The sequence below is a fragment of the Chiloscyllium punctatum genome, chromosome 10, assembly GCF_047496795.1.
Source record: "Chiloscyllium punctatum isolate Juve2018m chromosome 10, sChiPun1.3, whole genome shotgun sequence".
NCBI lineage: Eukaryota > Metazoa > Chordata > Chondrichthyes > Orectolobiformes > Hemiscylliidae > Chiloscyllium > Chiloscyllium punctatum.
Window position 1 is genome coordinate 17,876,480 of NC_092748.1, and position 18,283 is coordinate 17,894,762.

At 41.7% G+C, this 18,283-nt stretch overlaps 1 protein-coding gene across 2 annotated transcripts in view; it reads right to left on the reverse strand.

Moving 5' to 3' along the window:
• Positions 1 to 3,857: 3,857 nt before the first annotated feature.
• LOC140481929 (von Willebrand factor C domain-containing protein 2-like) overlaps positions 3,858 to 18,283 on the reverse strand; it is a 32,215-nt gene continuing 17,789 nt past the window's right edge. The window contains exon 4 of one of the 2 annotated variants that reach the window (XM_072578618.1): positions 3,858 to 4,636. In XM_072578618.1, coding sequence (XP_072434719.1) covers positions 4,485 to 4,636 — 152 coding nt within the window. In that variant the 3' untranslated portion in view covers positions 3,858 to 4,484. The remainder of the gene's footprint in view (positions 4,637 to 18,283) is intronic. The other variant, XM_072578619.1, reaches the window with a different exon arrangement.

Sequence of the window (18,283 nt, forward strand, 5' to 3'; positions counted from 1 at the left end):
TCCTCCACCACTGACTCTCAGTAGCAGCAGTGTGTCCTATATATAGCATGCACTCCAGTAATTCACCTCAGCTCCTTTGACACCAGCATCCAAACCCACATCCTTCACCATCTAGAAGGACAAGGGCAGCAGATACTGGGAACACCTCCTGCACATTTCCCTCCAAACCATAAACTGTCCTGACTTTGAAGTATATTACCATTCCTTCACTGTCACTAGATTGAAATCTTGGAATTACTGCAGCATTGTGGGGGTCCCTGCAGCTCATGGACTGCAACGGTTCAAGAAAGAGGTTAATCACCATCTTCTGAAGGACAATTAGTGATGGGCAATAATTGCTAACAATGGCCATATCCCAAGAATGAAATTTTTAAAAAATCCACAAGTACCCAAGACCCACATTACTCAAATTTCCATATACAGTTTAGTCTGCACTGAGAAACGCATTGAAGAGAACTTGCAGGTCTTGTTCACAATTTGCCGTCATTGTCCTTTGAGGCTGTAGTATTTATGGGCTTGGATATTACTATCAAAAGAGTCTTGGTAAGTTGTTGAAAAGCATCTTATAAATGTTGCACATTGCTGCCAGTGTATGTCATTAATGGATGGGTGCCGATCAAGTGGGCTGCTTGTTGGAGTTGCACCCAGGATGCTCAATGAGTTAGCGTAGTATGTAATGAGGGATAAGGATGATGGGTGGAAGTTGACATTAGGGGCCATGGGAGATAGATAGATGGGCATTGGGTGGCTTAGGTGGTATGAAGGGCTGTTGGCACGGGTACAAAACATAGTTGGGGAATAGAGAATGAAGGGGCAAGAGCATGATGGATGTTTTCTGTTTCAATCTTTCTTTTGAAATTTTGAACACAGTGCCAGAGTCCTCAGGTTGGTTTTCCACCCAGCACTCCTTGGAAATGGGCAACTTCTTGGGGTTTTGTATGGTCACCTGGCCTGATTCCTAAACCTTGGGGTGAAATTCTGAATCTTCATCCTGTGGTGGGGTAACTGTACCAGTGCAGTGAAGACCCTTGACATCTTCTGAAACATGGATTAGTATTTTCTTTCAGAGGAAGTCAAAATAAAATCTTAAGCTACACGATAGATTAAAACTGCAGATTTTTCTGTACAAGTCTAAGCATGATCTGACACATTGCATAAAAATAAACTGTGAAGGAGACTGCACTCAATAATAAGTCTAAGTTTGAAACATTGCACTGCAAACTACAAAAAGAGACTTGTATTTAATCATACCTCATAACATGTACCTTATGAAATTAATTACATTTGTTATGAAGGAGCAATTTTGTATACAATAAAGTCCCACACAAAAAAAAGCTAAATTCCTGATGAAGGGCTTATGCCTGAAGTATTGATTCTCCCGCTCCTCAGATGCTGCCTGATTGGCTGTGCTTTTCCAACACCACACTCTTTGAAAAAAAAGAGTTAAATGACCAGTTTCACCAAGCACTTTTGATAATGCAGGGAGAAACATTATCATGGGACCAAAAGTCTCTGGTGGTCTTTAGCTCAGAAACTGACAATGTCCAATTAACAGCACCATTCACTCCCTACCTGATGTTGCTGTTCCTGACTTTAATGTAGTCACCTACCTCACAAACTCCATCCCCCGTTGTTTAAATTGAAGGATAATACTTTCAACAAAGCAAGACTCTCTCAGTGAACTGTTAGTCAACAGTGTGTGCCAGGGGCTGTCTTGAAACTGTAGTGATTGTACTGAGGTCAGCGAGGTGGACCTCATAGGATATGAGTTCCCTGATTGGGGCTGTTAATCTGGTCCAATCAAGGAGCCCTGACTGACATATTTAAACAGGAGTGTCAGATATCCTGGTCACTCTGAGAGCTGGCTCTGAGGAAGCTGGGTCAGCGTCAAACACTCTCAATGTGTAAATAAAGGGTGACTTGGTGACAGAACATCAGCCTCTGTGGAGTTATTTCAGTGGTGACAAGAATGGGATTAATGATGTAACCATGCAGAAGCGCTACTTGCCTGAAGCCCAAATGGACTTCAAACAGGCACTACAACTGGCTTTATCATTGGAAAATGTGGTAAATGGATAATATGAGTTGCAGCACATATCCTGAACAGTGGGACTCGAGGTCAGCCCACAACAAATCCTTAAAACAAAGCCATGCCTTGGTCAAACGATTAAAATTTTCTTCAGGATCCAGGCTGACAAGCCAATGCAATTGCAATGTATGTGGACTTGAGACAACTAAATAGTCCCAATAGACTGAAATTGTGTAAGAAAACTCATTGGTCGGTATCAAGGAGAGTGCACACTCTGGAAAGCCCTCATACATCTGGTTTGGAACAGTTAAATTGCTTAGCAACTTCCGGATCAAAACCAATCAAAATAAATGTCTGGCTAAATGGTCACCCATATCTAAGGGAGGCTGATACCAGCATGGTGGTTACAGTGATTGCAGAACCAGACTTTAACAAAATTTGGTTCAGAATCCAACCCATAAATTGTGCAAGACTTTGGCTAGACCGAGAACCTATGCCTGGGAACCTTTACAGATTAAGGGGACAATTTCTGCTGACTTATGAGAAGCAGCTGGCTCAGTTACCACTGATTGTAGTAAAAAGCTCAGGCCCAAGCTGGAGGGGGCGAAATTGGTTGAGAAAGATTCACTTAGATTGACTCAACATTCTTTGATTAGAAAATGGCTGCCTAAGTGAAGTCCTAATTAAATACCCAGAACTTCAAACAGGCACTACAACTGGCTTTATCATTGGAAAATGTGGTAAATGGATAATATGAGTTGCAGCACATATCCTGAACAGTGGGACTCGAGGTCAGCCCACAACAAATCCTTAAAACAAAGCCATGCCTTGGACAAACGATTAAAATTTTCTTCGGGATCCAGGCTGACAGGAATGTCTCAGGACTATCAAAGGAGCCAAGGCCTCCTTGCATGTTGACCAGGAAGCAATTCCATGATTCTGCTAGGCCTGCCCAGTGCCATTTGCCTTACGGGAAAAAGTAAAGGCAGAAATCAGAGGGCTGGAATGCGAAGGGAATCATCAAACCCTGTCCAGTTTGCGGATTGGGCAGCATAAGTCGTACCAATTGTGAAGCCTTTGGTTGATTCACCTTTGTGGGAATTTTAAACAAACTGTAGACCGCTCTTTGCAGCTGGTTAAATAACTAGTCCCTTGCATTGAGGACTTACACACAAAGCTGCCAGGGGGCTGTCCTTCACAAAGTTGGACATAAATTACGCTTACTTGCAACTGCAGATAGATGAGGATTCTCAGAAGTATGCTACAATAAACACTCTTAAGAGTTTGAACCAATACATAAGAGACTGCCACTCGGGGTATCATTAGTCTGTGCGATTGTTCAGCTGACAATGGAGAACATTTTACAAGGTATACCCCAGGTCGCCATTTATCTAGATGACATGCTGATAACATGAAAGAAGCACTTAGAGTTCTTAGACATAGTCCTGAGACATTTTTCCCAGACATCCAGTTCACCCTGAGAGCTGGCTCTGAAGGAGCTAGATCAGTGTCAAGGACACTAAATGTGCAAATAAATGGTGACTTAGTGACAGGATATCGGCCTATTTGTAGTTATTGCAGAGCCCATGGCTTTTCAACTCAAAGGGAGAATGCTAGCCACTGAGCCACAATTTACACTTGCACGTCATTGATCATGTGCCTGGGTCAAATTTAGGTCTGGCTGTATTCCTCTCCACTAATTACCCAATAGTGCAACATCAGCAGCTGTAGCAGTAAACAATCTGTGTCTGCCACTTTGCGCCATTTCGTATAAAAAAGGACAACTAAAACGCATTCTGCAGAATGTCACAATTTATATTTAACAAAATAATATATTTTATAATATATGCTTATTTACCACACTAAGTACAGTTGCGCTATAATTCCACATTGTAAATTATTTTCATTGGAATATTCTCATTTACATTTCCAGGCACAACATCAGTGTATAAGACTATAAAATGAACAGTCTTTTCCTGTGACAACCTCCCTCGGTTAATTGTCAAGTGAAGATGAAGCAGACAGCAAAGTGCAGAGAAAATCACAGCTAAACTAAATCCAAAATTTCTAAATGTATCACAGTTTGTCTGCAAACAGCCTCTAATGGTTAAGTGCAAATGGGCAGTGGAGTCAAGAACAAGGAGAAATCCTTCAGATGAGACAAGAAGCAACAGCAACAGACGTAAAAATTGCAAAGTGAAAACGTCTCTGTAATCAGCAGTCAAAAAGTCAATTTAATCTTCGACAAGAAATGGCACCCACAGGTAGATTGAGATGATTGACAATGTAAAAAAATAGTGTTTCACCAAACAGTGTTTGCACCAGGAATCTAAATCTTCTGGTGACTATTGCAATGGGTAGAGCTAGGCAATTTTTTTTTTGGCTATACAGCACACAAAGGTGCTGCTTTGCTGGCAGTTAGTTATCGGTGGAACAGTTTGCAGCATCATCCAGGTCACAGGCGTTCACATTCGCGTTTGACACAGGTAGCCTGTCGCTCTGTCTTCCACCAGTCCCCATTCTGTGAGCAGTAGCATATGGTGCAGTCATCTACTTTCACTTCCTTCCCTGCTGGGATTATTGTGGAACCTGCAAAACAGTTGGGACCTAAACAAAAAAGTAAGCAGATGCACCGGGGCACCAAGTGTTAGTAACAGGGGCAATCACTACATCGCTAAATTAAAAACTGCAAATCTGAAGTGTGAAAACCGAAAACTGGAGATAAAAACTAATAAGTCACATCTGCATAAATGCCAGGCTGATGCTTAGGGTATATAAAATATCACAGCCTGCCTCTTTATAGATGTCCATTGTGCTTATCTCCAGATTCAGCTTTCTCCTGCTTGAAGCACTTTTATATTCAAGATGTTTCAGTAAAGTCATAAATATCTTAATATGGGTAATGAAATCAAAATACAGATATGGTTTTACTTTATAAATTGGTCTTTAACCCTCTAACTGTTTAATTTTGCACAGAACAGCCATTCAAAATTTATTTTAGCATATATAATTAAATAGTGATTTGATGGTCTATTAAATTGAAAGACTTTTGTTTTAATCCCTCATTAGTTTATTCTTTATTCTGAATTTAGTCATATAAGCAGATACATCTGAATATCACAACTTGGAGTTTTGTTCACAGGCTGATTTCATGTATAGACATTGATCCAAGTGTTGCTAAAACAGTTATGCATTATTTTAATTCATCATTCATAGTATGTGGGTGTTGCAGACTGGATCAGCATTTACTGCTCATCCCAAACTGTCTTTGAGAATGTCTGGTGAGCTGCAGTCTATGGAGGGTTAGATACACACACAGTGCTGTCAGGAAAACAGTTCCAGCATTTTGACCCAGTGATAATGAATGGTGATATAGATACAAGTCAGGTTGGTGTGTGACTTGTAGGGGACTGTGCAGATGGTAGTATGCCCTTGCATCTATGCTCTTGTCCTTCAAGGTAGGTTTAGAAGTGCCAATGAAAGAGCAGTAGTGAGTCACTGCAGTGCATCTTGCAAATGACACACCGTCATAGCAGTGTGTGACATTAATGAAGAAACTGCATGTTGAACATGGTGGACGTGGTGATAATCAAGCTGGGTGCTTTGTTCTGGATGGTGTTGAGCTTCTTGAGTGTTGTTGGAGCTGTACCCACCCAGCAGAGTAGGAAACATTCTATCACATTCATGACTTGTAAACAGCGGACAGATTCATTGGAGTCAGGAGGTGAGTCACAGAGTTCTGAGCCATTGGACAAATCCAGTTCAGTTTCTGGGGTCAATGGTAACTCCACTTTGTTGATCGTGGGGGATTGAGCAATGGTAACAGCATTGATCATCATGGAGAGATGGTTGAGATGATAATTACTTGGTATTTCTGGTACAACATATTTGCCCAAGCGAGGATGTTCATAGAATCATTTAGTACAGAAGGGATTCTTAAGCCCGTTAAGTCTGTACCCCCAAAATTACACTAAATCCACATTAGCTTCACCTTCCAGCACGAGGCCCATAGCCTCGAATATTTTGAAATTTCAAGTGCTCATCCAAATATTATTTAAAGGCTACCCACCTCAACTATCCTCCTAAGCAGCGTATTGCAGGCCCTTACCACACTGCGGGCGGACATTTTTCATCAAATCCCCTCTAAACCTCCTACTATCCACATTAAAACTGTGCCCTTTTGTTATGGACCTTCAACTAAGCAGGATAGTTGCTTTCTATCTGCCCTGTCCATGCTTCTCACAATCTTAAACACCTCAATCAAATCCCCCATCTCCCAACCAGCCTTCTTTGCTCCAAAGCTGATTCAGTCTCTCCTCATAGCTAAAGTGTTCCATCTGAGGCAACATGTGGCCCAGGCCTTTCCATAAATGGACATGGACAGCTTCAGTATATCTGGTGCTAACTTGTATAATCATTAGTGATCATTCCATTTCTGTCTGGATGATATTGCATGGAGTCATATAGCATGGAAACAGACCCTTCGGTCCAACTTGTTCAAGCTGACCAAGTTTCCCAAACTAAACTAGTCCCACTTACCTGAGTTTGGCCTATATCTCTCTAAATCTTTCCTATTCATGTACCTGCCCAAATGTCTTTCAAATGTTGCAATTGTACCTGCATCTAAGATTTCTTTTGGCAGTTCATTCCACATACGAATCAAATATGTGAAAAAGTTACCCTTGAGATGCCTTTTAAATCTTTCTCCACTCACCTTAAAAATATGTCCCCTAGTTTTGAAGTCCCACACCCTAGGGAAAAGTATTCACCTGATCTCTGCCCCTTATGAATTTACAAACCTCTATAAAGTCAACCCTCAACCTCCTACGCTCCAGTGAAAGAAGTCCCAGCCTATCCAGCCTCTCCTTATAACTCAACATCCTGGCAAATCTTTTCTGAATCCTCTCCAATTTAATAATATCCTTTATAAAGCAGGGTGGCTAGAACTGCACATAGTATTCCAAAAGTGGCCTCACCAACGTCCTCTACAACCTCAACATAACATCCCACCTCCTATACTAAATGGTCTGAGCAATGAAGGCAAGCATGCTAAATGAGTGCTTAAGCGCTTGTGATGTAACTTTTAAAAGAACTATAACTCTGAAACCCAAGGTCTGTCAGTTTGACAACATTCTCCAGTGCCTTATCATTAATTGTATATGTCCTACCCTTGTCTGCTTTATCAAAATGCAACACCTTGAATTTATCCAAATTAAAGTCCATCTGCTAATCCTCAACCCATGGCCGACTTGATCAAGATCTCTTTGTAATCTTAGATAACCTCCTTCATTGTTGGCTATACCACCAATGTTGGTGTCACCCACAAACCTACCAACTATGCCTCCTAAATTCTCATCCATGATAAACGACAGTGAACCCAGCACCAATCCCTGTGAAATACTGCTAATAAGAGGCCTCCAGTCTGAAAAACAATCCTCCACCACCACTTCTGTCTCCTACTGTCTGGCCAATTTTGCATCCCAATTGAAAAGCTCTCCCTGAATCCCATGTGATCCAACTATGTTACCCAGTCTACCACGTGGAACCTTGTTTAGGGGCTTTACTAAAGTTCATGTAGACAACATCTACTGCTCTGCCCTCATTGATCTTTTTATTTAAGTCCTCAAAAAACTCAAGCAAACTATCCCTAAACACTTGAAGAAATAGATAAAAATGGCAAGGCCTAGAGCACTCCCATGAGGAACTCCTGTAGAGTTTCCTGACACTGATATTTGACCTTGAAGAACCACAGAAATCTTCCTTCATGCTGAGTGTGACTCAAAGCAGCATTAGAATGCCCCATGATGCGCACTGACTCGAGTTTTGCTCGGGCTCCTTGATGTCGCACTTGATCAAATGATGTCAAAGTCGATCACTCTCATTTGAGGTTTGGAATTCAGCTCTTCTGACATATTCGAACCAAAGCTGTAATGAGGTCAGGAGCTGAGTGATCCTGGCAGAGCTCAAACAGAGTATCAGTAATGCAGGTTATTGCTCAGAAGTGCTGCTTGACAGCATTGTTGATGACCCCTTCATCACTTTTATAATGGTTGAGAGTAGACTGATAGTGTAGTAATTGCCCAGTTTTAATTTTGTAGACAGGACACATCTTGGCACTTTTCCATATTAACAGGTGATTATCAGTGTTACATCTGTACTGAAACAGCTTAGCTCAAGGCATAGCTAATTTAGGAGCACACAAACTTTGTCCTGGAGCCATTGCTTTTGCAACATCCAGTGTCTTCAGCCATTTCTTGATATCACATGATGTGAATGAAATTGGCTGAAGACTTGCATCTGTGATGCTGGGGACCACTGGAGGAGGCTGAGATGGATCATCCATTTCTGTCTGGAGATTATTGCAAATGTTTCAGCCTTATCTTTTGCACTGATGTGCTGGGCTCCCCCTTTATTAAGGATGGGATTTATGTGGAGATTCCTCTTCCTGTCTGTTACTTAATTGTCCACTACCATTCACGACTGGATATAGAAAAACTGCAGAGCTAGATTTGATCCACTGGTTGTGGGATTGCTTAGCCCTATCCATCACTTGCTGCTTCAGCCATTTGGCTTATTCGTAGTCCTGCACAGAAACGTCATCAGGTTGACATTGCAGTCCTTGATATGCCTGGCTTGATCCATGAGCCATGCCAGACCATGAGCTTACAGGTTGGGGGTTGAGTATAGTGCTATTGCTGACGGCCTATAGTACCTCATGAAGGCAAATAAGAGGCCATCCAGCCCATTGTGATGATTGAGGCTGTTCCAAAGATCAATCTGACTAGTCCCAGCATCCCCATTCTGTCTCTGTGGGCATGCAAATGTTTCTTTTCAAGTCGATATCCAAATTTTTTTTGGGACATTATTAACAAGTCTGTTCCAATCACCCTTCCAGGAAGTGTGCTGCAGACCACATTAACTCATTGGGTGGAAAGAAAATTTCTCCTCCTCTCTCCCCGGCATTATGTTTTTTTGACAAGTACAAACTGATCACTGGTTCACATACTGATTTCTGGAGGATACTGCTGCTTGCTTTCATCTAATCTGAGAAACAACCTCTCTTCGGTACTCTTGTCTCTTAGCCTATTTAGTATCTGTGTTGTCACCACCCACAGATTTCAATGAAAGAAAAGTCTTTAAAAATTAAAGGGCTTCAACTATAACACAGATACGAGTGTTACATATATCATTGTTGTGTATCTGAGGAGCAGAGAGGTCAAATATTTTGCAAGCAAATGAAAAATCCTCCAGTTGATTTTGTAGAGTTAACAAACTTGATTTGAACAGCCACAAAATCTCTGTCACATGGTTTGACTGCATGTTTCATTTCTAATAACTCAAATATGCAGGGCCTTCCATTAATTTAATGAGTCCATTACAGAAATAATAAGGCTGAAGTCACCCAATTTGAAAATGACATTATATTACAAAGGGAAATATGGGCGATTTTCAAGAATATGAGCCATAAATAAAATACAGTCACAAATAAAAAAATGTCTTGTTGAATTTATCAGATAGAGAATGGAAGGTGGAACTTGCTGTCTCTGGGGACAGCTGAAGCGAGTAGCACAGCTGCATTCCAGCAGAAACTCATAAATGGATTCTAGAGACGAAAGGCATCAAAGTGGAGACAGTGGGAATATAGTCAAGGTTAGAGTGGTGCTGGAAAAGCACAGCAGGGAGAAGCAGGAAAATCAATATTTCGGGCAAAAGCCCTTCATCAGGAAGGATCTCAGTGAGTCCCTCTCTCTCACTGCAACCCCATAATTACCTTGAAGAAGTTCTCCTCCTCTCTCTACAAGGATCTCAGTGAGTCTCTCTCTCTCTCTCTCTCACTGCAGCCCCCTCCAGCATCTGCAGTACTCACTTTCACCTAGTGGGAGTATGGTGTTGAGGTAAGAAGATCAGCCACAATCATGTTGAATGGCAAAGCAGGCAGACTCCCCCTTGGTTGGACGAGACTCAAGACATTAACCCTGTTTCTCTCTCCACGGATGGTGCCAGATGCCCTGAGCTTCGCCAGTACCTCCAGTTTTCAGCATCTGCAGGATTGGATTTTAATCTAGTCCTGAGGCTCAGATATGTCCAAATTGACCTATTGCTTTATAATTTCACCTGAACCTATTGATTACGTTAGCATTTTGTGATTGGAAACATATATCCATTGCTCACCTGTAACCTACCACAGTTGAAAATGTGAATAAATAATCCTATTTGTGATGGGAAAGTTAGTCACCTAACCATGGCTATGGAAGACTGACAACTCAAGTACCAAAGCCAGCAGTCAGATCTTTCCAAGCAAGCTGCAAGCTAATATCTCTGGCCAGCTTTTGTATTTATTCTTTAATGACACAAATTCTGATAGATCATGAAATGAATTGTGAAGTAGTGCATCCTGCTGTTAACTATTTTCCAGTAATGCGTCATTGCAAGCTGCTTAAATTATTTACTTGAAGTTAAAGTCCAGCAATATGGACTGTGTAGGTCGCAAAATTATGAATTACATCTAGAGAATATCGATACAAAAACATAACTATATGATGGATGATTTCAGATAATTTGTTACACTGCATTTTTCTGAAACTTTTGCCTTCATTCTCTCCTATTCTCACTCCACCATGTTATATGAAGTTGGCACTGGAGAAATGACAACTTTGCACACTTTCCCATGTATTCCTGTACTCCAGTACACATGACAAGAAATTCAAAATCAAAATATACATCACGTCTCTCAGTTCTCCTTTTTGAATCAGATACTGGCTTTGCAAATTAGTAGAGCTCTCCAGCTACAACACTGGCATCTACCCAGCAATGTGGAAATGTGCCCAGCGATATCCTCTAAGCAAACAGAAAGACAAATCCAATGCGGCCAATTACCGCCCCTTCAGTCTACTCCATGATCATTAGTGAAGTGATAAAAGAGGTCATCAACGGTGCTAATAAGCAACACTTGCTTCACAATAACCTGCTCACTCATGCTCAGTTTCGGTTCCATCAGGCCAACTAAACTCTCATTACAGCTTTCATTTAAACATGAACAAAAGATATGAATTTCAGAGAGGAGGTGTGACTGACTGCCCTTAACATCAAACCTTCATTTGACTGAGTGTGGCATCAAGAAACTGTGTGTACAAAACTGGAGTCAGTCGGATTCGGGGGAAAATTGTCAGCTCGTAGACCGAAAGGCCTAGATTTTCTGATACTGAGGGCACAAAAAAGTCATAGAGTCATAGAGATGTACTGCACAGAAATAGACCCTTTGGTCCAACTCGTCCATGCCGACCAGGTATCCCAACCTAATCTAATCTAGTCCCATTTGTTAGCACCTGACCTATATCCCTCTAAATCCTTCCTATTCAGAAACACATCCAGATGCCTTTTAAATATTGTAATTGTACCACCCTCCACCACTTCCTCTGGCAGCTCATTCCATACTCGTACCACCCTTTGCGTGAAGAAGTTGCCCCTTAGATCCCATTTATGTCTTTCTCCTCTCACCTGAGACCTATGCCCTCTAGTTCTAGACTCCCCCACCCCAGGGGAAAAACTTTGTCTGTTTATCCTATCCACGCCCCTCATCATTTTATAAACCTCTATAAGGTCACCCCTCAGCCTCCGATGCTCCAGGGAAAACAGCCCCAGCCTATTCAACCTCTCCCCCTAGCTCAAATCCTCCAACTCTGGCAACATCCTTGTAAATCTTTTCTGAACCCTTTCAAGTTTCACAACATCTTTCCGATAGGAAGGAGGCCAGAATTGCATGCAATATTCCAACAGTGGCCTAACCAATGTCCTGTACAGCCTCAACATGACCTCCCAACTCTTGTACTCAATGCTCTGACTAATAAAGGAATGCATACCAAATGCCTTCTTCACTATCCTATCTCCATGCGACTCTACTTTCAAGGAGCTATGAACCTGCACTTCAAGGTCTCTTTGTTCAACAACACTCCCAAGGTCCTTAGCATTAAATGTATAAGTCCTGCTAAGATTTGCTTTCCCAAAATGCAGCACCTCGCATTTATCTAAGTTAAATTCCATCTGTCATTCCTCAGCCCATTGGCCCATTTAGTGTCATATATGTACAGCATAGAAACAGACCCTTCGGTCCAACCCGTCCATGCCAACCAGATATCCCAACCCAATCTAGTCCCACCTGCCAGCACCTGGCCCATATCCCTCCAAACCCTTCCTATTCATATACCCATCTAAATGCCTCTTAAATGTTGCAATTGTATCAGCCTCCACCACATCCTCTGGCAGCTCATTCCATACACGTACCACCCTCTGCGTGAAAAAGTTGTCCCTTAGGTCTCTTTTATATCTTTCCCCTCTCACCCTAAACCTATGCCCTCCAGTTCTGGACTCCCCGACCCCAGGGAAAAGACTTTGCCTATTTACCCTATCCATGCCCCTCATAATTTTGTAAACCTCTATATGGTCATTCCTCAGCCTCCGATGCTCCAGGGAAAACAGCCCCAGCCTGTTCAGCCTCTCCCCGTAGCTCAGATCCTCCAACCCTGGCAACACCCTTGTAAATCTTTGACCAAGATTCCATTGTAATCTGAGGTAACCTTCTTCGCTGTCCATTACACCTCCAATTTTGGTGTCATCTGTATATTTAATCACTATACCTCCTATGTTTACATCCAAATCATTTATGTAAATGACAAAAAGTAGTGGACTCCGCATTGATCTTTGTGGCGCTGCACAGGTCACAGGCCTCCAGACTGAAGAACAACCCTCTACCATCACCCTCTGTCTTCTACCTTCAAGCCAGTTCTGTATCCAAATGGCTAGTTCTCCCTGTATTCCGTGAGATCTAACCTTGCTAACCAGTCTACTATGTGGAACCTTGTCAAATGCCTTACTGAAGTCCATATAGTACACGCCCACCACTCTGCCCTCTTCAATCCTCTTTGTTACTTCTTCAAAAAACTCAAATCAATTTTGTGAGATATGATTTCCCATGCACAAAGCCATATTGACTATCCCTAATCAGTCCTTACCTTTCCAAATACATGTACATCCTGCCTCTCAGGATTCCCTCCAACAACTTGCCTACCACTGACATCAGGCTCACTGGTCTATAGTTCACTGGCTTTTCCTTACCAACTTTCTTAGATAGTGGCACCACATTAGCCAACCTCTAGTCTTCCGGCACCTCATCTGTGACTATCGAGGATACAAATATCACAGCAAGGGGCCCAGCGATCACTTCTCTAGGTTCCCACAGAGATCAGGTCCTGGGGATTTATCCACGTTCATGCATTCAAGACATCTAGCACTTCCTCCTCTGTAATGTGGACATTTTTCAAGATGTCACCATCTATTTCCCCACATTCAATATCTTCCATGTCCTTTTCCACAGTAAATACAAATCAAAATACTCAGTTAGTATCTCCCCGATCTCCTGCTGCTTCAAACAGAGGCCACGTTGCTGATCTGTGACGGGCCCTATTCTCTCTCTAGTTACCCTTTTGTCCTTAATGTATTTATAAAATACCTTTGGATTCTCCTAGTCCTATTTGCCAAAGCTATCTCATGTCCCCTTTTTGCCCTCCTGATTTCCCTCTTAACCATACTCCTACTGCCTTTATACTCTTCTAAGGATTCACTCGATCTATTCTGTCTATACCTGACATATGCTTCCCTCTTTTCTTAACCAAAACCTAATTTCTGTACTATCCTGCATTCCTTACACCTACCAGCCTTTCCCTTCACCCTAACAGGAACATACTGTCTCTGGATTCTCGTTGTCTCATTTCTGAAGGCTTTTCATTTTCCAGCCAACCCTTTACCTGCGAACATCTGCCACCCAATCAGCTTTTAAAAGTTCTTGCCTAATACCATCAAAATTGGCCTTCCTCCAATTTAGAGCTTCAACTTTTCGATCTAGTCTATCCTTTTCCATCACTATTATAAATCTAATAGAATTATGATCGCTGGCCCCAAAGTACTTCTCCACTGACACCTCAGTCACCTGCCCTGCCTTATTTCCCAAGAGTAGGTCAAGTTTTGCACCTATTCTAATAGGTACATTCACATATTGAATCAGAAAATTTTCTTGTACACACTTAACAAATTCCTCTCCATCTAAACCCTTAACACTGTGGCAGTCCCAGTCTATGTTGGGAAAGTTAAAATCCCCTACCATAACCACCTTGTTATTCTTACAGACAACTGGAATGAGAAGTGTTCATCCTGGAGTTCAGTTACACGTGGTGTACCACCAGGATCTGTTTTGGGGCCATTGCTGTTTGCCATTTTTATAAATGACCCAGATGAGGGTGTAGAAGGATGGGTAAGTAAATTTGCAGATGACACTCAGGTCAGTGGAGTTGTGGATAGTGCCAAAGGATGTTGCAGATTACGTAAGGGCAGAGATAAGCTGCAGAGCTGGGCTGAGAGGTGGCAAGTGGAGTTTAATGTGGAAAAGTGCGAGGCGATTCATTTTGGAAGGAGTAAGAGGAATACAGAGTACTGGACTAATGTAAGTTTCTTGGTAGCATTAAGAAGGCATAACGGTGTGGTCGCCTTTATTGGTGGAGGGATTGAGTTTTGGAGCCACAAGGTCATGCTGTAGCTGTATAAAACTCAGGTGCGGCCGCACTTGGTATGTTGCGTACAATTCTGGTCACCGCATTATAAGAAGGATGTGGAAGCATTGGAAAGGGTTCAGATGAGATTTACCATGATGTTGCCTGATATGGAGGGAAGGTCTTATGAGGAAAGGCTGAGGGACTTGAGACTGCTTTTGTTAAAAAGAAGAAAGTTGCGAGGTGACTTAATTGAGACATATAAGATAATCAGAGGATTAGATAGGGTGAACAGTGAATGCCTTTGTTTGGATGGTGATGGCGAGCACAAGGGGACATAGCTTTAAACTGAAGAGTGATAGATATGGGACAGATGTCAGAGGTAGTTTCTTTATTCATAGAGTAGTAGGGGCATGGAAGACCCTGCTTGCAACAATAGTAGACTCACCAACTTTAAGGACATTTAAATGGTCATTGGATAAACATATGGATGAAAATGGAATAGTGTCAGATAGATAGGCTTCAGAATGGTTTCACAGGTTGGCGCAACATCGAGTGCCAAAGGCCTGTATTGCATTGTCATGTTCTGTGTTCTATCTGACTGTTTCTGTGGCTTTTCTCCCTTCCTATAACTGATATTCATCACACCACTGGCTCTTGTAAATTTCTCATTGCCTCTAACTATTGCTCCAACCGATCCATTCAATTTGATAGGATTCGCAACCAAAGACACTTCCAGCAGACATACTCCCCAGTAACATGTAATCTCTTTCTAAACTTTTACATCCGACAAGAACAACATATCACTCTACCAAAAACCGTCTTTGCTCCTTCACAATCTACAGACCCAGAAAAAAAGACTGGATATTCATGGAAAACAAATTCATCAAATGAAACTGAGTGCTAGTCTGAGATAAGTGATAACCTTGGTAATTAAGAGCAAGTGAGTATTTCTACTGTCCAATCTTTAAAGTAACAATCCTGTTTAGATTAAGACTGTTGAAGTATGAAGAGTGTAGATTTAATTGTCTTTCAACAAGGGAATTGAATAGAAGGAAAGTAGTTTAATGGTAATTCATGGCATGACAGCTCAGCTTGGTGGAATGCTCCTCCTATATGATAAGGGAAGTCAAGGACATTTTCCAGTGCCTAAGATGACCACATGTGTAGAGCACATCTCCAATCGCAGCTAATGGAAATCCATGTTTCACAGCTGGGTGATGGCTGGAGTCACAGTGGGATATTGGCAAGGCTGAGATCTTTCGAGAGGCTAAAGGTATCAAAGGGCTTGGGGAGAGAGCAGAAGTATGTCTTTGAGATAGAAGATCAGCCATGATCTTGTTGAATGGGTGTAGTAAGCCTGATGGGCCGAATGTCCTACTCTTGCTCGTATTTTCTGTTCCAACGCAGTACCTTGTGGAAAAATGTGAATGTGTCTACTTTGGCAGAATGCATAGAAAAGCAGTACACTGTTTAACTGGAGACAGATTGGAGAAATCAGTGATACAGAGGCACCTGGATGTTCTGATCCTTGAATTACGAACGGTTAATATGCAAGTACAACAAAGAATAGAAAAGCTAATGGGCGTTGGTATCTTTTGCAAGGGGAATGGAATGTATAAGTACAGAAGTTTCCCTGCAGCTGCACAGGATTGGGAAGACCACATTTGAGGTACTGTGCACAGTTCTGGTCTCCTTATTCGAAAAAGGAAACTGGAAGTTCAAAGAAGGTTCATTTGATTGATTTCTGGAATGAAGGGCTTCTGTTATGAAGAAAGCTTGAGCAAGTTCAGCCTAAACAAAATGGAGTTTAGAAAAATGAGAGGTAATCTTATCGAAACTTGATAGGATAGAAACTGAGAGGATGTTTCTTCTGGTGGGGAACACTGAAGAATAAATGGTGTCCCTTTTAAGAGGGAGAGATGGAACAGAAGTCATAAGTATGTGGAATTCCTTTCCTTAAAAATCTAGAGGCTAGGTCATGGAACTATTCATGGTAGAGTTAGATCAATTGTTGATAAAACAAGGGAATCAAGGATTATGGGATGGGTGAGGTTGGGGAGTAGAGACAGGAAAGTAGAGCTGAGATGGCAAACAGATCAAACAGTCCAAAGATGAGCAATTCAGGTGAATTGGCAATGCTAAATTGCCCATAGTGAAAGGTTCATTAGTAGGGAGTAGAGGAATGGGTCTGGGTGGGTTACTCTTCGGAGGGTTGGTGTAGACTTGTTGGGCTGAAGGGCCTATTTCCGCACTGTAGAGAATCTAATCTAATCAAACACCAGCGAACTTATTGAATGGTGAAGGTGGCTTGAGAAGACAAAGGGTCTACTCCTGCTCCCAAACCCTATGGCCCATGTTCCAGAACTTAACCTTCTGCAAAGTTTGGCTTACATCAACCAGCATGCACAGTGACTACATGACATTCAGTACATAACAGTGGTGAAGCTGACAGGATATGCCACCTTTTTTTAGACTAATGGTGTAACACTGTAACTCAGACAGCAACTTCTGTGAGAATGACATTTAAGTGTGAATCGTCTCTTTTCCTAAAGTTGTTGTACCATTTACACAAAATTAATAGAGAGTGCAATTATAAAATCTCTACAGTGTAGAAGCAGGCCATTTGGCCTACCGAGTCCACACCAACTCTTTTCACAGCATCCCACCCAGACCCACCCCATCACTATAGCCCCGCATTAAGATCTATCCTCGCTGTACATATATTAAAGGCTATAAAACAGTGATTTCTTCTAAAAAGGGGAATGGACTAAGATATTTACTTTGTGTCATTTTCCAGTGTGTCTACATACAAGGCAATACGATTTTAAAAACTCTTCATGTCACTTCAACTTATTTCCAGTTATTGCTTCACTCCGAGCCTCAGTAAACCATTCTGCTCACAACAGGCACACCACATGCCCAAAGAATGTGGTTACTCTAAAATCATTGCAACGGAATTTTCCAAGCCAATGGCTTGAAATTCGGTGAGCTAATGAGAGTGTGTGCTCATTAAATACAGTCAAATTTAAGAAAGCAATGAAGTCCATGATATGCCTTTAATCATTGATTCGTGCAGCACAGTTACAGGCCATTCCATGTGCCACTGTGTTTGCCAGATCAAGAAAGACCCACTTCATTGTCAGTTCCTTTTGCCCAGTAAGGATCTAACTCTCTCTTTAAAGTTACTGCTAATTCTGCCTCCTCCACCCTCTCAGTCAGTACACTCTGCTAAAATCAGATTCTTTTCAGCAATTCTTATACCTTGCCTATTGACTCTCACGTTACTGGAAGTAAAAACATCACCACTGGGTTCAAAAACTGATATTGTGACGCAGAAAATGGGAAGTCACTGGCACAACGAAGGGGCACTATATATTTCAAAACTGAAATATGATAAATATTTTTCCATGACTGAGCAGATAAGAATCTGCAGGTACTTCCACAAGTAATGACTTCCAATGCTCATTTCAAAGTAGTGCTGTATTCAGAAATCAAGATTATTGAGTTTTACTGACATATTGTACCCATAATAATCGACATTTTAAATGGAGAGTGCCCTTAGATTAACTTGCTGTCAATAGAATTTCAAAGCGCATGCTTTGGTTTGATCAAACCTTGTGATTTATATATCTTGCATTACTGGGTCTCATTTAGGAGTACTATTTTAGGTTACAGTTATGAATGCAAGATAATATTTTATCTCCTCAAATTT